This window comes from Gambusia affinis, linkage group LG11 (assembly GCF_019740435.1).
Source record: "Gambusia affinis linkage group LG11, SWU_Gaff_1.0, whole genome shotgun sequence".
NCBI lineage: Eukaryota > Metazoa > Chordata > Actinopteri > Cyprinodontiformes > Poeciliidae > Gambusia > Gambusia affinis.
Window position 1 is genome coordinate 16,294,299 of NC_057878.1, and position 22,501 is coordinate 16,316,799.

General features: G+C 37.7%; 1 protein-coding gene across 29 annotated transcripts in view; it reads right to left on the minus strand.

Moving 5' to 3' along the window:
- Positions 1 to 674: 674 nt before the first annotated feature.
- The window catches only part of LOC122839614 (dedicator of cytokinesis protein 9-like), a 75,565-nt gene continuing 53,738 nt past the window's right edge, over positions 675 to 22,501 (minus strand). For 3 of the 29 annotated variants that reach the window (XM_044131366.1, XM_044131363.1, XM_044131368.1), the window contains exons 24-54: positions 21,305 to 21,420; positions 21,049 to 21,118; positions 20,836 to 20,961; positions 20,666 to 20,737; positions 19,998 to 20,144; positions 19,809 to 19,892; positions 19,582 to 19,693; positions 19,172 to 19,204; positions 18,465 to 18,643; positions 18,252 to 18,368; positions 17,643 to 17,754; positions 16,737 to 16,870; positions 14,586 to 14,700; positions 14,434 to 14,500; positions 14,296 to 14,343; positions 12,780 to 12,916; positions 11,087 to 11,202; positions 10,864 to 11,001; positions 10,592 to 10,774; positions 10,220 to 10,333; positions 9,570 to 9,785; positions 9,079 to 9,345; positions 7,869 to 7,991; positions 7,647 to 7,760; positions 5,904 to 5,933; positions 5,246 to 5,392; positions 4,780 to 4,990; positions 3,741 to 3,931; positions 3,548 to 3,648; positions 3,334 to 3,472; positions 675 to 1,735 (exon numbers count right to left, since the gene is read on the minus strand). In XM_044131366.1, the coding sequence (XP_043987301.1) occupies positions 1,610 to 1,735; positions 3,334 to 3,472; positions 3,548 to 3,648; positions 3,741 to 3,931; positions 4,780 to 4,990; positions 5,246 to 5,392; positions 5,904 to 5,933; positions 7,647 to 7,760; positions 7,869 to 7,991; positions 9,079 to 9,345; positions 9,570 to 9,785; positions 10,220 to 10,333; positions 10,592 to 10,774; positions 10,864 to 11,001; positions 11,087 to 11,202; positions 12,780 to 12,916; positions 14,296 to 14,343; positions 14,434 to 14,500; positions 14,586 to 14,700; positions 16,737 to 16,870; positions 17,643 to 17,754; positions 18,252 to 18,368; positions 18,465 to 18,643; positions 19,172 to 19,204; positions 19,582 to 19,693; positions 19,809 to 19,892; positions 19,998 to 20,144; positions 20,666 to 20,737; positions 20,836 to 20,961; positions 21,049 to 21,118; positions 21,305 to 21,420 (3,885 nt within the window). In that variant the 3' untranslated portion in view covers positions 675 to 1,609. Of the gene's footprint in view, positions 1,736 to 3,110; positions 3,119 to 3,333; positions 3,473 to 3,547; positions 3,649 to 3,740; positions 3,932 to 4,779; positions 4,991 to 5,245; positions 5,393 to 5,903; positions 5,934 to 7,417; positions 7,424 to 7,646; positions 7,761 to 7,868; positions 7,992 to 9,078; positions 9,346 to 9,569; positions 9,786 to 10,219; positions 10,334 to 10,591; positions 10,775 to 10,863; positions 11,002 to 11,086; positions 11,203 to 12,472; positions 12,517 to 12,779; positions 12,917 to 14,295; positions 14,344 to 14,433; positions 14,501 to 14,585; positions 14,701 to 16,736; positions 16,871 to 17,642; positions 17,755 to 18,251; positions 18,369 to 18,464; positions 18,644 to 19,171; positions 19,205 to 19,581; positions 19,694 to 19,808; positions 19,893 to 19,997; positions 20,145 to 20,665; positions 20,738 to 20,835; positions 20,962 to 21,048; positions 21,119 to 21,304; positions 21,421 to 22,501 lie in introns of all 29 variants that reach the window. The other 26 variants (XM_044131387.1, XM_044131382.1, XM_044131392.1 and 23 more) reach the window with 21 other exon arrangements.

The following is a 22,501-nucleotide window of genomic DNA, read 5'->3' on the forward strand; positions in this document are numbered from 1 at the left end:
AGTCTTTATATAGAGTATAAAGACATCTGATGTCAATATGGAAAAGACATCAAGACCTCTAGACATTCTTGACATTTCAGTGTAGTCAGAAAGTGAAAGGTGGAAAGCCACATTAGAATGGCTGTCACAATTAAAAGCTACATTTAAGTCAAACTGTGGCTGAAAAGTGAGAGGGAAGAAACTGCCTCACTACAAATAAAGAAAAACATTTCACCTCAAGTTGGTGAATAAGCATCGACAGACATTCAGGATACATTTAGAAGTGACAAGAGGACTAAAAAGTTGCACTGCAATAGCTTTAAAGAAGTTCCCTATTTGCAGGGTCAAAACATTTCTGCATGCCTGAATTGCCTGGGAGGAATGCCAGGAAAACACCATTTCTGTCCAGCAACCACAATCTAAGGGTGTGGTATCTACTAAATTATACTGGAGTTTTAATATTAACAAGTTGCTTTAGTTTGTTGAGACTAACTTTGATCTTCAGAAGAAAAGAATGTGAGAAAGTACTTCAAGACCAATGTTAAGTATGGTGACAGATCTGTGATGCTGTGGGCCTGTTGGTCTTCCAAAGGCCCTTAGAAGATTGTTAGAGCATTGGATCATAAAAAGCATGGATTTTGTAGCTGGAGTTGAATAACAATATTGTAAAAAAAATAAATAAATAAAGACATGCGCAAAGAAATGAGTGCTTTTATTTAAAAGATAAGCATTAGGGAACATCTCTGTTTACAGCAGAACAGTGACTTGTGTTAAATATTAAAAAATGCTGCTCAAATATAAGACATTTTCCTTAAACAATAAAAAAGAAAAACATAAAATAGTATAAGCTTCATATTTCTTCCACAGTAGGCATAGTGTCTTTCCCCCACACCTCATCGCTTTGGCAAAAAGGTGAACATAATCATTACAGTGTTTGATCTCCACCCAGCAAGATGCTTTGCAAATATTGCACACAGTCCTTTGTATGTACATCAATAAACAACTTGGAATATACTTTTTGTTTGCAATGGCTTTAAATACATATAAAAAAAAACTCCTAATAAAAACAGATTTAATCTAACATTAATTCAGAGGAGTTTTGCAAAAAAAATGCCTTTTCTGAAAATGTAACTTTATGTCCAGACAGAGAAGCGTCAATGTTTGCAGCATATATTTATCAAGACATCAATACAGTGGCTTATAAAAGTGAAATACTGTACATAAAAACCCTAAACATGATAAAAAAAAGAGAGAAAAAAAAAACAATAACTAGAGGCTGTCGGGGCGGGGTGATGTAGTGACATGCATATTTTAAAAATCCCAACAGGAATGTCTAAATAGAAACAGTGTTCAGTCTAGGTAGAAACAGGTGAAACATACATTTCAACAGAAAGTGTTTTTTTTGCCAGATGAGAGTCTCTGCTGCAGTGTTGCTTTTCTCATCAGTCCTAGCCGAGAGGCTAGGACTGATGAGACTCCCACCCTGAGGACTCCCACCCTGAGCATGAGTGGACCAGAGTGCAACACAGAGAGTGAGCGTTATTTACGGTCCCAGCAACTTCCAAACAATAAGCTGACAGATCTAAGCCAGCCTCAATGGTGAGCATACAGGCTCACATCCGGAACTGGATTATATCACTGAGGCAGAGTGCGGGATGCCCTGGATGGTGACAGAGGTCGGCGTGCCACTGATGGCGTTGAAGATGTGAAGCGAGTCGGGGAGCACGCTCTTCATGCCGTCATCTACAGGAATGATCTAGTAGGAAAAGCGACAACTAACTGAAAAAGTAAAGCTCACAATAAAAGCCAACAGATTCAAAACTTGGGGTCTGCTTGTTTTGAATCGTTTCCATCCTTTACAATGAGGCTAATGGTAAAAAAAAAGAAAAAAGAAAAGGAGACTGTATTGGATGCAGCACTTTTTTGTGTCTCCGTATCATATTATGTTTGTTCACATTGTTTATTTAGGAAGAGAACAAGTTTTTCTGCAATTTTTTGTATATATGCATTTAATATGAATGCTTGTCAAATTATAAATGTCTCATATCAAAACCCAGAGTTGAAGAAATGTGGGTCTAAAATCTGGCAATTACTTCTAACAAGCATTTTTTTAGTTGCCAATAAAAAAAGGTATAATGAGAATTAACAGAGATTTATCAGGATGCAGGCAGTAATCCGATTTTGGGGCATCAAAAAATTGCTTGCTAAACTGATCAGGCACCTCTGGTTATCCTTTAAAGGATAACAGGAGATTTTGATTGGGGCACCTGCTGTTCAAAATAGAAAATTTTTAATCTAAAGTTTTGTTGTTAATTAGCTGATGTATTCACTGCTTTTTAAGCTTCTCACTCACACAGGACGACATTACCTATGCTCATAACAGAAGCAATTAATGGCCACTCAAAATGCGAAAGACAGAAAGAGAAGTTGGAATAATGTTTCTACATTAGATTTTCTATATTAGTTTTTTAAAAAAGAAATATGTCAGCTACAATTATTACATAAATTAGAAATAAACCATACTTGTTTCATGCATCTCTAATGAAGAAAAAAATAAATACATTTATGAACACAGATTTAGATGCATATTTACACAACAACACATACTGTACATGCATCCAAACACTCCGCACTCGCATGCCAGAAAGTATGTCAGCAAGCCAAAATAACAAAAGCCAAATAGTGACTGTTGGTCTAGCTAGCACCTTGAGCAGTGGGGGGATTAAGGTGGACAAAAACTGATTAATATACTTTCATCCACAGGAGAAATCTTTTGGTCATTGTCTCCCTTTCATAGGACAAACAGTATTGTTTATAAATCAATCCATTTATAGTGAAAACAATTGCTCTGACAGCCCAAATTGTGCAATTATGTTGCAGAGCAGAAATTTGCTTCAATCAACCTCACATAGTTTATGTGAGGTTGATTTCCTGTTTACTGCAGGTGTTTAAAGATAAAGCGGTTTATCATCTGACAGCTCTGAGCCTCGGGATCAAGTGTTGGACCTGGCTTTTTTTATAACTACTTTAAAGGCAGGACTTTTACTAAGTTACGTTAAATCCGAACGGTGTTTGTCTAGCAAGACCAACAATTAACTCAATATTTTGCATTCTGATGTTTCTTGCATTACCATCAAATCTGCTCATGTCAGCACGAAGAAAAAAAACAGAGAATGTTATCAGAGAGTGCCTTATCGCTCTGTAAAACAATATAAAAGGCCCTCTGATTACTGTGCTTTACACAGACTGTTTCAGAGGCAGGTTAAAGGTGTTACATTATTATGTTAAATCCAGTAAAAAAAAAAACAAAACAAAAGACAGCAGCGGTAGGAGCAGCAGCAACGGCGAGTTTACCTGCTCGTGCATGATGATGGACAGTTCTCTGGTCAAGTCTCTGTAGTTTGCTTTCATCTCATCGTGGTACTCCTGCTGGTCCTCTTTGATCAGTCGCTCATTAATGCCCAAGCCGTGGCCACAGGCCTCCACAAAATGCCTGCTTAGAAAAACACTGTAAGCATGTCTTCGAGAGAGATTACCTCAAGATAACTGTAGGACTCTTACACCTCACCTGAAGACCTCTTTGAGCTGCTTGACCTTGTTATCTGGATACTTCTTGGCGCTAGAGTCATCCAGAAAAGCTCTGGCGTATGCAAGTGGTCCTGCATTTACCTGTCACAGAGCGGGTGTAAATTTTCTCATAATATTATACTCTCATTTTTACAGGTGTGTGTTTGTGCTTTGACAGGATTCAAAGTGGGCACCTGGACACTGATGCTGCCTTGCAGTTTGAGCTGCAGACGGATCATGTCCACGTCGCTGGAGGAGCACAGCTGGTTGATCTCGGCCACTTTTTTGCTCATTTCATCGATGGCCACCTCGATGGGGCTCAGGTCGGTGTGGTGTTGGTACATCACTGCGATGCGCTTCTTCACGTAGGGAAAACAGTGTGTTGCTGTAGGAATTACACAAAGAGGCGAAAAGCTTGAATTAAAGCTAAATGATAAGGTTTCGCAGTTTTACAGCTGCGTGTCCGTCTAAGTGGAGACTCCTCATCAAATAAAAGTTCACACATATTTGCAGATAAGATGACATGGCTGAACTTTTGTATCTCTCGCACCATAAAACAATACAGCTGTAATAGGGATTAGGAAATGTACATGTCAAACAGCTGACATGTTCAAAATCTAATCAAGACCATCTATTCATAAACAGGAACATTCTGCTGACGGATGCAATCAGTGATTGATTAATAAGAAATGTGCTCAGTGTTAATAAACAGTCTTGTGTGAGCAGGAATATGACACAATGGCTTTTTAAAACTTATTTTCAGATTATGAATCTTACATCCCTGAGATGTTGACAGCAAAACACAGCTGTTCCTCTGTCTTTGTGATGTTAGCTATCTAACAAACTTCTGAGGCCTTCACAGAACAGCTGGATTTATACTGAGATTAACTCACACACAGATGGTCTCTGTTTACTGATTCCTGCACTTTTGAAACCAACTGGATAAAATCAGTTGTAGGGGTTTGAGCGCAAAAGGTAATAAAAACAATGTGTGCCACAGTTTCAGATTTTTCCTCCACATATCAATTTCCACATGGCAATCATGTGCTACTTTGTTTTGGTCTATCACATAAAACCCCAATAAGATACATTCTCTAATAAAGTTTATAGGACATTATGCTCTCAGAAGGTATTGCTTGAGAAATAGATTTTTTAAAGAAACAAACCAAAACAATTGTTTAACGGAGTTACCACTAATACTAATACCACTAATGCTAATAAAGAGTAGCTTACTGGTGAGTATCGTCCTGCGTTTGCACTGCTCCTCCACTCCACCTTGCTTTTTGCCAGATATTGTGAAAGGCATTTCGAATACAAATCGCCGGATGTTGTGGCTCTTTTCAAACTCTGTCTTTCTGTCTGCCAGCTCTTTCTCATCCAGGTAGGGAGTCACGTGGGTCACTTGGATATAAGCGTACTTGGAGTCCAGGTCTTTGGGATTAATCTATAGAGCAAGCACATCATCTCAAGACATGAACTCCTGCTACAATGCAGCACCAACCAAACTGCCAACAAATTAAATTAATTAAACAACCTCCAGGTCAACTGCTGTTTTTGTTCCTGTTCATAAACTGCATCAAAATGGTAAAAAAAAACAAAAAAAATTTTTTCATTATGTTTCATTTAGGGATCCACTGAGTAATGGATCCCTGATAACTGATAACTTTTTTTCCCAAAAGATAAATGCAGGTGATCTCACCCGTCCAGAATCTTGAATCATCTTCACGTTCTCCTGTCCAAACTTGTCAGAGTAAAGCTTCAGGAGCCTCTGGGAGATCTCAGACAGGGGTGTGAACTTGGGCTCTTTGTAGATGTACTCCTTACCATCTTCATCCTCAAAGAAACCCTAAAAGAGATGAAACACTCTGAAAAGTCAGCTTAAATAAGCACAAACGCTGGATTAATCTACTAACAAGGGAAGCACATCAAACCAAGTATAAATAGTGAGTGGGAGGCATTCTGACACTGATTAAAATTCTCAGCTCTGATCTGAGCACTCCTAAATACACAACATACTATCTAAGCTCCATGAATATCAACTAGAGAAAAACACTTGTGTTAGTTTATTAGTTTTATATCTAAAGAAGATATGGATGCCATAATAGCACACTACAAGTTAAAAGTCCTGTGAAATGAAAAGGGAAGCCATGCGTTTATACAGCGGGATCTAAACCTTGTGATTAGCTTTGTAAAGCAGTTTCCTACTCTGATTGCTGCAAAACTGATTGTGGCGCACAGGAGGAGTTAAGGGGATTAACCATCAGCACTGCACATGAAACCGCACTGCAAACTGCATTAGTGAAGGAGCACAACACTGAAGCAACCTAAAACACACTGCAGCTGTCAGGTTATTTTACCTCCGCCTCTGAGTCAGTAAACTGGTACTGCTACAGGAGTGTGGACAACACAAAAGAATAAAAATCATTGTTATTCAAAAACTATAATAACCATGAGCACATTAACTGGAAAAAGACAACTATTCTTAATATTTATCAGAGAACACAGCTGGAGGTAAACACACTCAGAAAAAAACCCTAAAGTCGACAAATATGGTCAGATTTGAAACCTCATAAACTAAATTTGCAATTGCAATACACGCAGAAATGCTGAAATGAGTGCAGAAGTGACTGAGGGCCATGCAACATGTCCTTTAAACAGAGATTAGCAGTGCTGGTTGTTAGTCATTCTGTGCCAACTCAACCATCTTATTTCAATTGCTTTTGTTCTGGTGAAAAGAAATTCTCCTCAAGTGTTACATCATCACATTATTATGTTATGTAATCGTTTTGTAAGACTGTGCAATATAATTAAATCTGTGTTGCTACTCCAATACTTGTCTGGAAATTTTCATTATTTTTTGCAAAGGAAGGGTCAGTTTTAGTGAAATGTTCACCAATCGCACATTCAACTGGTTGGATTGTTTCTCACTACCCTTGATGCCCACATCTATCAATGCTAAACAAATGTAGTGTGCTGACAGCGTACCAGAAAAACAGAGTTAACAGTCAAACCTAACTTGCTTTCTGTGCAAAGTTTGCAGCACTAGTACTCCATGTTATTAAGATGATGTAACAGGAAGAAACCTTAACATGAGGGTTACACTGCAGAGAAATACACCAACATTTGTTTCTATCTATTTAGAAGATTTTTAAAGAAGAGGAGTACGTTATCAGTTTATGGGCATAATAAGACTTTAAACAATTACAGTTTCAAAACAACTTCAATTTCCTGTCACATCATGCTTTTAATAAGATATCAGTGAAAATGCCAAAGTACCATAGGTTTCTGTAAGCATATAATGCATGGAGTAAAGCAGTGCTGCCCCTCATCCACATGGCAAAAAGGAATTAATGAATTAATTCATTTTCAAAAGCTGACTTCAAAAGGGAAGTCAGCTTAGACCAGCAGACTTCCCTTTTGTTTCTTTTAAAGAATTAAATGCCAAAGTGGATGAGTAATCTGTGCCATAGACACTTGAAAATAACAAAAATGTTTAGTGTGTTTATCTTAGATATTTGCTTAAGTCCATGCAACAAAAAGCAGAAAATACTGAAATGTATGTTTACTGAAGAAGAGATGCTATATTAAAGCTGAGCTGTTTTGAGTCAACTCCAAAATGACCAAATATTCTTTTTTAAAAGTTTCTTGGATTTTTACCTCTCATAGATTAACCTTTCAACAGGAACAAAACCTGTGAGCAAACTCTCAGCTGATGTAAGAAAAAACCTCACAATAACATGAGGTGACACAGAATAGCACATTGGGTAATTTGAAGCAGCAAGCAGTGTTTGACAAGTGCAAATGAATTAAAGCAGCACCAACACCACAGACTACGACTGACAAAATCAGGAAGGTCTCCTGTATGACTTACCGCTGCCTTCAAAGAGGATTAAAAAAAAAAAGCAGAGAAGTTGGGTCATAAAATATTGCTGCATGCAGTCGTGCTCTTAAAATATATTCAGCAGCTTGCTAACCTGTGCTCTTCAGTCACGTTTTCATAATTTACAGTCACACAAGCAATGTGTTTGTTTGGAAAAGAACACCCCACCTTAAACCCTAGTGGACAGACGGTGTAACTGCAGTCTAAAGGCTGAACATACCTGGCCAAAGAAAGCCACTCTGAAGTACGTCCCCAGCAGCCTCTTGCCTGTATGCATCACCTCCGTCACTTTGCTGTATGCACGATGCAGTGTGTCATACAGGTGGGCCAGTTTCTGTATAAAGGGAGACAGCAGAGTTGTAGAACATGCTGGAAGCCAAGTAAAATGAAGACTAACTCAATCTGGTTTGGAGATTCTATCCGTCATAAAGAGACAGTGTACCTCAAAGTCCCTGCGCTTCTCATAAATTGGGATTATGAGTTTATAGATGTCTGAGATGAGCTCATAGCGCTCTGCTTTCCACAGGCCGTCTGCACACTCCTCCAAAAGCTCCATTAAAACATCCTGGACGACAAAGGGAAAAAATAATGGATGGGGAGCTTAGTTAAAGGGGTTTAAGGAGACACAAGTACAGGCTGGTGATAATGACCTGAAAAGGAACAGAGTGCTTTTGAACCAAGACATTAGGAATAGACAGACAAGCACAATAATCTTAATCCTATATCAGAATAATATTTATTTTAAAATCAATCCTCAGACTTTGCATGATTCTCCTAATTCAGCAAAAGTAACTATTCATAGTTGTAACTCAGAAATCTATAGACAAACTTAAAGTAGATGAAGCCCAAGCAGTGGAGTTCATCCCAAGAGCTGAAAAGTCTTTAAGATCAACATTTGATTTGTACTGCAAATGCCAAAACTTTTCTACATATTCTTAATATCCCAACATTGTGATAATGTCATAATGTCAAAGAAAAAAATTAACACTTCAAACTTTGTCGACCACAAAGACAATATTCTACCAAATAATTATCTTACCTGCAACATAAGAGATTAAACCAAAAGTAATTGGTCATGCAAAACATAATATTATACTGACTGGCTGGTGCAACACTTTGGCGACTTCACAAAAATGGCATCATTATTTCTTAAATAAGAGAAATTATATGACAAATTAGTAATGGTCCATTCATACTTAAGTAAACACTCCATCTTATCACTGTTTGTTGTAGCTCTAACTCTTAAAGTATAATTAATTAAATAAAATAAAACAGAAGCAAATTTCATTATTGTCGTCTTTATTGTTGTTATGACCACTCAGGTCTTGAAAATAAGACCTGGTCTAGGACATCAAACTAAACCAGACTGCTGGCCATTTGTGCTGTTTTTTTTTATGTCCAGTGGATTAGCTCATTTGGATTCAAATGGCACAAATATGCCTTCATTTTATATCTGTCTTCATTCCTGCTAAATTGCAAATTAACAAGAAGTAGCAGTTTAATCAGCATACGCAATGATGTAGAAACCAAATTTAGTTATTTTTACCTTTTTTAGATAACTTGGATATATTTCAGATTTCCTCTCAACTCATTAATCTTCACTAGATAACAATAGACACAAAATACATACAGTAAGAAGAAAATAGCTTTACTTCATTAAAATGCACATCCTGCATCCCAACATCCTCCATCATTGCTGCTTCTTCATCAATGTTTGGGGTTACAACTCGGAAAGCTGAACAGCCCTGCTTGAACATTCCTACATAAGACAGGAGGAGAGATGTTAGTACAAGTAGAATCTTTCTAATGGCAAATAAAAGAACTGGATCAAAAGCATTTTCATCAGAAACAACTGAAGCACCTTTTCTCCGGAGGTATTCTGCCACGAGGGCTGCAACATGAACATAACACATGGCCGCCTGGGAACCAAAACATTAAAATGACAATCAAAATCACAAAGTGGATATCAGTGATTTGTCACCACACATAATTGTATATCAAAGGAATCAGCATAAAGCAGTTGAACTACATAAAACACCCACTTTAATGCAAGTCTGTTGAATGTTGAATGATAAATTATCCATTGTAATATCACAATGAAGCCCAAAGAACCACACAAACAGACAGGAGTGTTATCGCAGACCTCTGATAGGTCTCCATTCTTCACATGGATTCGGGCCATGCTGTCCAGCCAGGTTTTTCGCAGCTCGGGGGTGCTGGCGTACGACTTGGCAAGGCTGTACTGCAGGTCCACTAGCATTTCTGGATCTCTCTCATGCTCCTTCATTTGAGCTGTGGCCATCAAAACGGTCCTGATGCGTTTTGTCAAGTCCTTCACATCTGATGGGAAAGCTGTGTGCTGTTGAGTGGGACGGAGTTCAGACAAATCCTTGTGAATATAATTTTCACTTTAACTTGCTTCTAGATCACCTACATTTTCCCACTGTGGGACAATAAACGGATATTTCTAGTCTATTCTATGACGTGGTGTTGCCCAGATCAAGGTGTAGGAATGCTGAGTATAAATACACATTGCACTTTTAAAATAATTTTTTGTGAAAAGTCTTGATATGTAGATAATTTCCATTTCCGCTCAAAGAGTCATTGCGTGTCCTAAAAAGCTCTATATACATTTGATGTATTATTATTATTTACGCAGTACTCTGTTAGCTGTTTTGCATAAAATGCCATTAAAATGCACTGAAGGATGCGGTGTAAAAGTTGCCGGGGTATGAACGCTTTTCAAGGTACTGTAAGGCTTAACTTTATTCTTTTTGCTATGACGCTCCTCACCTTGATAGTTCTGTCACTGTTGGCACAATTGTTGATTATTGACAGAGAATGCTGGAAGCGGGTGCTTCCAATACCGATCACATCAGCGATCAACTGACTGACAGCAATCACCACCTGAAGCAGAAACACATAATTCTAAGAACAAAGTAACTGTTGGGCTTTACAACACATAGAGTTATGTAAAAACATCACACACAACCATGGAAGCCAGCTGTGAGAAGCATCTTTTATTAAACCAGTGTGTAGGGACTCAAATTGCAGTTTTGTTGCCGCAAGAAATATACAAAATATACGTGCAAAGCTGTAGACTGAGATCAAGAAAAAAAGGGTTAAATGTAGAGATAATTCAGGTCGACAGAAAAGCCGTCTCACCTGCAGGTGGGTTCTGACAAAGGACTTGCGACCGGTGTAGTCAAAGTTGCTCTTCATGAGAAAATACAGCAGGTGGGCCGCATCACTACGAATGGAGCTCAGCTTGGAGTTGCAGCATTTCAGAATCTCGTAGCAGAAGGCTGCGCACATATCTGCACGGCCTTCAAAAAATGTGCACGGGAACTGAAAAAGTTTGAATGAATGAATTTGAATGAATTTTTGGTCAAAACAAGCAAACCATCATCCCATAGGGCACCAAACGTTCTTCAGACCTTGTAGATAAAAGTGCGCAGTGATGTGAAGACCTGCTTCAGGGCTGTTTCAGACTGATTGATGCGCAGGAAGCAGAGATGAACTTCAAACACCTTCTTCATCAGTGGGCTGTGGCCGTGGTCAGAGCAGAGCTGTGTCTGTACGGAAACAAGGAATGACCTGTAAATTCAGATAATGCAGATAATTCACGCCACGGCACCCGACAGGTGTTTGATATGATACCTTAAAGCCCATGATGAAGATGCTGAGAGTGTCCAAGACTGTGAGACACACTTCAGTGGCGATGTTGGCCTCCAGGAGTGACTGGTTCAATACATCTGCATCGGAGTGACTGTAGGCTGAAAAGAAACACAAATGCTGTAGCACTTTCATGTTCTTCATTAAACTCTGTCAAGAAATACTATTTACGTCAAAGGTTATCATATAAGGCAAAGCTGATGCTAAAACGATTGAAGTTTTCTTTAATAATGTTGAACATAAAAGTTTCATTCCAAGCGAAAGCCAAAAATTCTTATTCTTTGCAGCGCAAAATTGCTCATAAGGCAAGGAAAACACATGATCTGTGTTTCCATTGGTTCACAAAGAAACTGTGTGCTGTTCAGGGATGTGTGTTTATGCTCATGTGTGTCAGAGCCGAAACGAGTTACATCTGTGGGGATGTTTTATTGACTAGTGGTGGAATAATTACAATCAAAACAAATCAATTAAAATATCTGCAAGTTAAGCCCTTAAAACAGCTGTGAGATTTACTAGAAGACAGAAGAAAATGCTGCTAGACAGCATACATGTGGTCCTACCCCTTATAAACTATGATATGTGATTTCTCCACAGACCAGCATGTTTGAGGGACAAGGGGAAGAACAAGTTCCTCTTTGTGCCAAAAATGCAAACAAACCTCTTGCTCTGGTTAAACAAGGGCTGGTTCGCCCTTAAATAGAACCCTGACTGGAAAATGTTAGATTTGAAATAATGATTTCAGACCTCCACATTTAGAAAGTTAAGAGAACATACTCCATTGTCAGTGAAAAAATTTTTTATCCATGTTTATGCTTACAAACTGTCATAATGGATTTTATTTTCAGTCAGACCAGCTGCTTGCCATTTTGCAATTTTTTTACTCAACTCTTCTATGTACAAAATATCATCTGTCACAAGATGTTTTTACGCTTTGACAACAGACAATTTGAAGTGATTATTTTGTGTTTTACTCGTGATCTAATTGGCTATAATACATTATATCAACCAGAAGCAGGTCTCAGCTATGGAACAACGTTGCTGCAAAATGGATTGCTTAGAAGTCAGATGTGGACTGAGGGGGAAATGGTACAAAAAGGGTCCACAATTATTTATGTTTTTTTTTTTTTGTTTTTTTTTTTTTTAAGGAAAACTGAACAGTTTCTTCAAACAGCATCTAGTTTGGAATGAAACTCTTCACATTTTTTTATGGATTTCTTTTCCAAAATGGGAAAAGTCAAAAGCAGATGAGCTGTGCAGAAGATGAGAAGATTTAGAAAGCTAAACTTGAAGTTAAGATAGGCATGCTTTATTATTATTATTATTTTTAATGAAGTAGGCAACAAATATCCTGGCAACCTGTCACATTCTTACCATGTTCTACAGATATTCCAAGTATACTTGAAATCTTTCTTACACTGAAAACACAAAGAAACTGTATTAAATTATGCCTTTTCATAAAAATACCCACCTTACTCCCCTATGATTAACATAAAACTGCCTTTACCCAGCTCTAAAAGAGTTTAGAGATATTTTCCTGAAAAGTTTTTCTGCGAGAAATCTGATTGAGTTTGACAGAGGATGATCAGGAAGACAATGAGAAGCATGAGGAGGGGTCAGAGTACATGAGATGACGAGTAAGAGGAGGGTCTTCTGGTAGAGCATGGTTGATGGCACTTACTGTAGTTAAAAGTGTATGAGTTATCCAGGCTGTTGAGCTGCTGTAAGCGGGCATGCATCATTCCCGCCCTGTTACGGGACACAGGCAGAGTCTGAGACTTCCGCTCATGTGCTACGGGTCCTGCCCCTTCCTGGTTCCTGATGAGGAAACAGGATAAATTAGACGAAGAGCTGGAAAAACCAGCGGGGCCAGAGTTCGTGGAGCAGGTCAAGATGAATATTTGTCATTTTTACACACCCAAGAGGTGTAAGCAGCACTCAAATGTGCCAGGAAGTCAAAATTGTGACCATGAGTGCATGTTTAACATGCAGCCTAGGGTGAAACATATCACAGCATTAAACACAGCAAGTTAAAGCTTAAGCCATGCATGAAAGAACGAGAGGCGGTGGAGGTGGAAAACCAAAACTGTCACAGCACTGCAATGAAAAATACCATGCAGTCAGTCCGGGAAAATAATTTGCCCCTTTAGCTTACCCAAGCAGGAGAGGGCAGGAGCCAGCTTTTATATCAGTATGTTAAACTTGTCAGCGTTTGAGTGAATAGAGATAGAAACAGGTTAGAGAGAGTGAAGGCCTCTGAGAACGGAGGCCAAAACACCCAAATATGAAGAGAAGAGAATGAATGGGTGTTCAGATATATCTGAATTCTGCAAGTACTTATACTTTACAAACATAGTATTTCACTTCAAACTTGAACCTGGATAATCAGCGATACAGAAGTGTACATCCACTCATCATAGGCATAATTCTCGTGTTAATTTGGAACTTTCCGTGATTTGATTGAGATGTGTTTTCCAGGCAGGAATTATTTCTATTTAGTTTCTATTTAGCATGAACATGTTACATCATGATGAGGACAGTAATTTTATTGTAGCAAGAAAAAAAATCTAATTGATGCTTACAAAGCACCAAAAATAATTGCACCGTTATGATTGGTATTTTGACCATTTTTTTCTTATATTTGTTTTTATGAGAAGATCAGTTAATAGAAATCCAACAATAAGGTAAAGTCAATCAACTGGTTTATTGATGTGCCCTATTTATTGATATAATAATTGGTATGTTTTTTATTTTACATCTTATAGAACAGTATTTGTCTGTGGGGTGTTGAATGCAGAATCACAAAATCACAGCCCTGTTTCTGAACTATGCTATCAATGCTTTTTACCATTTTTGATAAGAAGAGTGATCAAATATCCAGGCAGAATTATGTGATGATTTTCTAAAACATATAGGGGTATTTATCTAAATACTGGCAGGAATGTCTGTATGTATAATGGTGTAAACTTTGTGTGAGCACAGAATTCAAAACGAATTTAAGCTTCAATGCCTAGTTCTCAATTTTCAGTATCAGTGAAGCTGCTCTATGCAGAAGCTCCAAATTATTTAAAAATGTATACCTGTGATGAGTGTCTGCTCCTTCACATTATCATTTGTAAAATGGCAGAAACAAACTAAACACGTTTCTCTTTCATAATAATGAGGTATCAAAAAGCAAGAACACTTTGCAACATTACCTTGCAATGTATCTTTTCCCCATGTATCTGAACTGATGGAGGCACACTCTGAAGAAAGGGAGAGAAAAATCAACCATCACACTTTTTATAAGCACTTACAACTCCAATGTATTTTAACAGTGAAGACAAGCCTCTCACTCAATTAAGATAAAGAAGTCCATCAGTTCAGCAGATGAAGCCTTGTTCCAGTATGTGAACAGAGCATCTGAAGGAAAAAAAAAATACTGAAACTGTGGGGACAGCTTGTTTGTTCATGTATTTAAAACACAGAGTAGGGCTTCTCGTTTTACCTTCAGACATGCTTTTAAGAACATGTAAGAAACACATGAGGAGGCTTTTGATCTCTGCCTGGTCCAATTTATCACATCGCATCAAGGTGCTTCCCAGCGTCGAGGCAGGTTGGTTCTGAGACAAGAAAACATGGAGTGTTTAAGTGGTGACAGACAAATAATAAATATTCTTTTTCACAGACGTGCTAGTTTCTCTTTTTAAATATATCAAGACAAGCCAAACCAGAGTGGCACAGTGTCATGGGGTGGTGCAAACCTTAAAAAAAGTACATCTACCATTTGTGTCACAAATATGGCTTATATTGCTCTTCTACCATGTCAAGTAAAACAATGTGCCCACCCCCTGTATTGTACAGAGCAAATATAACTGTCCATAGAAGCTGGCTAATGCTTGAGTTAGGTTCTACTCAGTGTTATATTTGATCTAGATTGAATGTAATCATCTACAGATCAAAATAATATATCCCGTCTGATCAAACTTTAAACTGATATTTTTTTCTTTAATCCAGAATGGGACGCAGGAAATTTTCATTTCTTAGGAAAAAACATGAAAATGCTTTTTTTATTGGTATTAAAATAACATAACATTTGAAGAAATTTCAGGCTCCATAATGGTTAACAGATTTCTTGGGCTTTTGGCGTACATAGTAGGCCTCACAAATTTAGCAAGACGCACTAAAGTCTATTTGTTGTGGTCTGAATGTGATAAAGGTGCAGTTCAGACAGTAATCTAGGTTGGGAGAGTGAGGCTGGGGCAGTTTTAGGTCATCAACACATCACCACTTAAACCGCGCTGAATTTCAGCCTCTACGCTTCGCAGACTAATTCAGTTTCCATGTAAACTCTTGTCTTACCGCAACCATTTTTTGCACTCATAAAGTCAATCCCAGAATTCAATGACAACACATGTTGCATTAGGCATAGAAAAATTATTTTTTTTTATCTCTTTTACTAAATGGTTATGGTGTTATTAGGATATATGCTCTCACTGGCAGGGGGATAGCTGTTAACTTGCTGAAACACTGTCATTACCAAAGATAGTTCATGTTTTTACTGGGAATTGTGGCTTTAAGCAAGCACCATTCTCCCAGACGAGGTAGAGAGCAGACAGCAAACTGAACCACAGCAGTTAAAAACAGCTGTACCACAGACATGGTTGGGAAATAATGCCACACATGTCCTTTTGCCAGCATTCAGTCTAGACTAAAACCGGAGGTGGGTGACTTCATGGACAGCATGATGCAACTGGAGCCGCTTCCTGCAGTTTTAACTTGTCATTCGAGAAGAGCGAGGTTGATGTTACAGTCAGACGAAGGCAAAGCAATGGGGGTGTCAAATCAGTCACTCAGTTCCCGAAACCATAAAAGGAAAATAAAAAAAATAAAATAAAATAAAAACATAAGGTCATTTGCTGGGCCTTTCAAAATGCTTATATTAATTCCACTCTGTAAATATGTCGCAAATCTAAATACTAATTAATGATAATAAAATCATCATTGCATATTTGTTTTTAGAAATTTGAGGAATGAATAAAATCTGAAAACTACATGCCCAGTTTTTATCCTAACATGTTTACAGATCTGGAAAATTTTGATTTTAGGCTTTAAAGCTGTGTAGGAAACCAGGGGAAAAGGAAAAAGAGCAATGAAACAAACTTTGTGATACAACAGATCTACTTTAAACCACAAGAACAAACATGAAAGTCAGAAAATCCTCTGCCAAAGAAACAGCTACAGCTTAAGGGAAGTAGGACATTCGAGACACACACTAACATTCCCAGATGGGACACTCCGTGGAAGTGTGAAGAAGATTTATACTTGAAGAGATCTGATGGACTGCAGATGGATTTCTGGGATGCAGGGTATGGTGAGCAGGGCGAGGTCTATGGTGGCTCGCTTGGTGTGAACAGGACACACTATGTCCTCAGTTTCCACAAAGGGAAGCAGGCAGACAGAATGTCTCCATACAAACTTCTCCATTTGTTGGGGCTGATCGAACAGTGAAGGCAGGATATTGAGGGTAGAGTTAACAAACACTTTCTCTGTCAGGTTTTTTTATCTTTTTTTCAAACCTGGGAAGTATGTGAAACGTCATTGAAGTACAATGGAATAAATGCTGGATGCCTTAAAAAGACTGAAGTAAGTAGAATACCTTGTCAAGAGAATTGGTTTTGTCATGGTTCCTCTCATGGAGGCTGTTGACTGATTCTGTGCTGATGAGGGAGCCACGAGAGTCGGTGTGGCGCATAGAGTTCACGTTGGGGGTGGAAACGGCATGAGGGGAAGCTGAAGGGGGGAGAAAAAAAAATCAAAAACAAAAGTTTGCTGTTATCAGGAATCATTTAAAGTTTCTGCACATTATGTTATTTATCTTTAAAATTCTACATAAGCTCAATGATCCTACTTTCCCCATGAGTTTTAGCAATTATTTGTTTACAGGATTATTAACTTTCAACTTCTTTAATAGCAATTTGTTATCATTAAGTCTGGGTCCAAAAAACCTGGAGAAATCATAAGGCTGAAACGAGATCCAGGATATGATAAGGAACAGTTTTTTATGGCTTGTGGTTTAAAATATCAGTAGGACTTGGAGTAAGGACTAACATTTTGTGAACAGATTCTATAAAGCAAAGTTTATAAAGATTTGTTCCTATATTTCAACTGAACCTTGAATTTAAAATCACTTTAAATTTAGGTTGAGATGATGGCTCCCTTATAGGCTAAAAAAGGGTGTAAAATAGTTCCTTTTTCCTCTTTAAATGACAATTCAGTCATTATTACTATGTACAATATTAACTCTTTATATAATATGGTAACAACAAAGAAATAATATTATTTGAATAAAATAAAATAAAAAACACAACATACTTATTTACTATTACAAGACATTTATGAAAATTAAAGAAAGAACAATTGTCAATTAATTTATTTATTTATTTTTTTTTTACAGCAATTCAAAACCTGGAAACAATAAAAGTAAATTCTAGACACTTTTAAACTGGGTAGGAACTCTGATTCAATTTTTAAAAAATTCTCTTTTTTTGTTGTCTTGACTTACTTGTGCCCGAGATAGCTCCAAAAACATCTTTGTGCAAGCTGGTGTCCAGAAATGTGCTGGACCTAGGAGGGGTCATCAAGGCATTCGAAAGGAGCGAATCGTCTCGTCCATTCTGAGTAAAAAAAGACAATCAAAAGAAGAAGAAGAAGAAGAAGAAAAACAATCAACAAAATGTATCTGTTCTGAAGAAAACTATTTGTATTTAGTAAGGTTATATATTTTCAATGTTACTTTTTTGCATGAACTAAAACCAAGTGTGACAAAAAAACACTGTATGCAACTGACTTAGAATCTATCAATACGGTTGGGAAAATTAAACTTTTCATATATTTTAAGTGCCTTGAGACAGCATTTGTTGTGCACTGGCAATACATAAATCAACCAAAATTAATTGAAATTCAAGAACTAATCACCAAAACTGATGTGGGACCTTTATTTTGCTTTTGACTGTAATTAGTGCACTGCTTCTCTTTCTGACCCATTTATGAGGACGTTTATAACGCAAGACCTGTTTTAATTTAATGCTTGCATTATTTTATGTTTGTTATGTCTATGTTTTGAATGGATGGAAAGCAGTACTCAAAAGAAGCCACTAGGTGGCTCTCTTACATTGTTGGAGTGGTTGACAGGGAATGGGGAGACTTCCTTTACATTAAGCCTGTTGACATTCTCTTGAAGCAGACCAAACAAGGGGAAGTACAAGGTGGCCAATCTGGCCTGCTGGCTCTGAAAAGAAAACAAAAAAGAATATTTAACATGATTATCACATATACAAGTGAAAATGTAAGAGTCAGATAAGCGTTCTGAAATCATACGTCATACCTTGGATGAATAGCGGTCATCAAAAGTGTGTTTAATCATGAGGCACTTCAGGACCTGGATGGCTATCTGCCGAATCTCCCTGAACTCCTGCAGAGCAGTACTGACCTCCCTGAGCAGAAGCCCGACCAGGAAGTGGTTCCTACAGAAGTCCTCTGTCAGAGAGTAATCCATCTGCAGATCTGCGGGGCAGGGAGAGGTTGATGACGACTTTGTTACAGCCTGGAGCAAGCAGGAAACTAAGCTTACAGAAGGACGTGAAGCCACAATCAATTCCAGACAGTGAGAGTGAACATCTGATTCAATGTAAATTTGATTAGAACCGTAAAACTAGAGAGCATCCTGGAAAACAACTGATTATCATGAAACAGAAGCAGACAGAAGCTTGCATGTTCAGGTTTGACTGATTTCGCCGTGTTTCACATCAAGAGTGTGGAACGACACAATTCAAACTCGAGACTGCACAGAACCCAGCTGATCCACATATGCACTCAAACAACACTGCAGATGAGAGAAGCGATTTGCCTTTACGTTTTTAAAACTTGCATTTTATTTGTGCAAGTCTTAAAAAGACATCAGAAATTTCAGCAGCTACAGAAAGAAATGGCTATTGAATCTCTTTTGTAACCGTAACAGCTTCACTGATGAATGATCACATTTAAATCTGCTTTACTTGGAGAAAACATGCAGGGAGGACTCCAACCACCTACCTACTGGAGTATCATCAGACTCCACTGTTTCATCTGAGGACAATACAAATAATTGAGGCAAACAAAAAGAAATACCTGTAAGAAATGCTGATGGGTCTATTTCAAACCAGTTTCTAGTTGTTATTTATTGTGCAAAAGCTTTTTAATCACCTCTCAGAAATATTTAAAACCCTTAAACTTTTTTCCACAGCCAACAAAGTTAAATGCATTTTATCAGAGTTTTCCAGCCGGAACTTTAGTTTGTAAAACAAAAACAAACAAAAAAAACCCAACAAATAATTGTGTAAAAAATGTTGAATGTAAATAATTAATCGATATTAACTCGTTACAGTCCTGGCCATACACAAAATGTGGAAAAGTTGCAGTGGTAAACGTACATTTGCAAGGCACAGTACCTGAAACGTTCTCACCTTGAAACCTCAGTATCCTCCCTTTTCCAAATGGCATTGGCAGGTTTAAGGGAACATAGTGTTCATGATTGCACACAACGCGCAAGAACTCAAACTTGAACTCAAACAGCGTCTGCATTAAGAAAGAGACAAAGATCAAAAAGCTGCAGTTAATGCAATTATAACTATCCAGAGTGGTCTTGGACTACAGTCTGCTTCTATTAAAGATGTCATCTATAACAAAGTACCTTTGGATCTCCGGGCATGAAGCCATTGATGTAGTTGTTGATCTGCTTAAACACAAAGCCTCGGTCCATCAGGTTGAAGCAGCGCTGCAGAACAAATGAGATGAATTGCATAATTATTCAGATGCACAGAAGACAGAGTGGTCAAGAGGCCACACCAGTAAAAGTAAATCTTTATTATCTTAAGTGCACCTTTATGAAGACAGCTAGGCTGTGGTTGGCATTGCGAGCAGCATCCAGGTTGTCTTTGTACTTCTGAGTGATGTGTGGCATCATCATGTTGACCAAAGTTTCCACAGTGTGATGAAAAGATGCAGAGAACCGCTGGTTCCTTGACAACTGAATAGCACAAATGGGCACAAATTAAAATAAAAGCATAAGAGCACGAATAAAATAAAATATGCATCCAGGTTGGAAAAATAGCAATAGCCAGCTTTATTTCTTTTCACATGAGGAAGAAAGTGTAAAACCGACAAAGCAGATTGGAAAAGTTAGTTGTCACAAGACCAAGAAAATCAGACAATATTTTAATTCCGAAATTAATTTGCATTATTATTATTATTATTATTATTATTATTATTATTATTATTATTATTATTATTATTATTATTATTATTATTAGAGTTTAACTTTATTCTAATAATTATGAAAACTACAATCTTCAACACTTTGTCTTGCAGATGAATTAGAGGTTGTATTGTGCCTTTACTAATACAACTGCATTGTATTAGTAAATGCAGTTACTACTTCACTATGGAAGTAGTAGAACTGCAGTGCAGGAGTTGTACAAAAGCTATTATTACTGCTCACTTTGACTACAGCCAAGGAAAAATCAGCAAATACGTCTGAGTTAAACTTACCCTCACTTTGCAGCTTTCAATCAAGTACTGAGCCATGGATTTTACTAAGGCTTCAAAGAAATACCATGAATACTGCAAGACAGACAGACAGACAGTCAGAAAAACCATGGAAAATTACAAACTTTTTTACTCATGTCACTTCCCAAAGTGCTTATGCTTCGGAGGTTCACCTTGAGCAGCTTGTTACTTGTCAGGAAGTCAGTGGAAGGCTTCAGGATTACAGTCATGGCTTTCGCTAACTCCTCATGTACTGTTCGGGTCGTGGAGGAAGTGTACGACTCAGTCCTGAATACAAACTGGATCAGACAAATTCACACACAAATGGTCAGATCTGCAGCATTCAAATAAAATCCAATTTTATTGAGAGATCTCGTGGGTTTTACCTTCACATAAGAGCGAAGGTAGTGTTCCAAGCCTTCCTCGTGGCACTGAGCTACAACGTGAATCATGACCCTAACAGACAAAGAGGCAAAAGGCAGCATGTGTGATAAGATTTATTTTTTAACAATAACTTATATAAAAATCACAGTAAAATGCCTTTCTGTAGGGGAATTTTAGGTGCGCTGTAATAATATTGACTGGATATCAGCAATCAATAATATTCATTGACTTTTAATAAAATAGGTGGAAAACTCTTGCCTTGTAACATTTACTGCTACGTCCTCCTGTGTGGCACTGGTCAGCACTCTAAACAGCTGATTGAGGATAGTTGGCAAGAACTTGATCATCACGTGACTCTCCATGGCATGCAAACTCTGTGGGTAAAAGGTAAAGGATGTGAATATATTTGCTGAACTTATTACAGCACAGTTTTACATTTTGTAAAACTTTCAACTCCTGAAGGGTTAAGAATAAGGATTTAGATCATTTTGGGATTGAGTAAATTGAAGGCATCTGTACAGCACAAATCCACAACAAATTCCATCTCAAGGCATTTTAAAGACAAACAGATCAATTTCCTATAGATAGTCAAATCAATCCAATCCAATGATCATGGTGATTTCTTTCTTGAATCCTTGAAATGCAGTCAACCCCAATTTATTATGTAGATTGGTAAAAAGTTAAATACAAAATCACAGCTGACAGCATTGGTTCACAAAGCGTAATTTGCCAATATAATTAAAACATCATCCCCACATTTTGCAGTTTTAAAATGGTCTGATGTTGCTTATGTTCCTGATTCAAGTTAGCCACAAAATCCTCATCGCTGCACCTCTGATTCCAGGGCTTGTCAATAACAACTGAGAGCAAAAGTGAAAACTCTGTTAATGCACACTTTTGCTCCAGTTTCTGGAAATAAAAGGTTAGATACCGGCACATCTGTCCCTGACTTCAGGAAACTAACACAAGCCTGCCAAGTTTTCTGGAGAACTGCCATCAACCACAGTTGACCTGCTGTTTGGACCTCTGGCTATTGTTCATGTTCATAGCTGAGTTTACATTTAAATTGAAGGTATGGACTGCAGCAGATGCTGTTTTCTGTGTCAGTGTTCAGCAGGGGAACAGTAAGCTAAGGTTTCCATGAACTGATACTGACTGATGGAAGGAGCAAAGACCAAGATCTTTACACCATAAAAAAATAGAGAATAGCAATACAAACCAGTGAAGGACAGATTTCAAATTTATTATGTGTAAAATGCCCTTCTTTTATATAAAGGCTCAAATGCCATGCACGCTAGCAAAGTCCTTAAAATCTCTTAAAGACACACCAGTCCACAGAATTATAGATCCTACATTGTATTTGAATACCTATGAGGTGTTTTTACACAAATTAATTCCTTGCTCAAACTAGAACCACATTCATTCTTGTTGAAAAACTTAATCTTGATCACATTC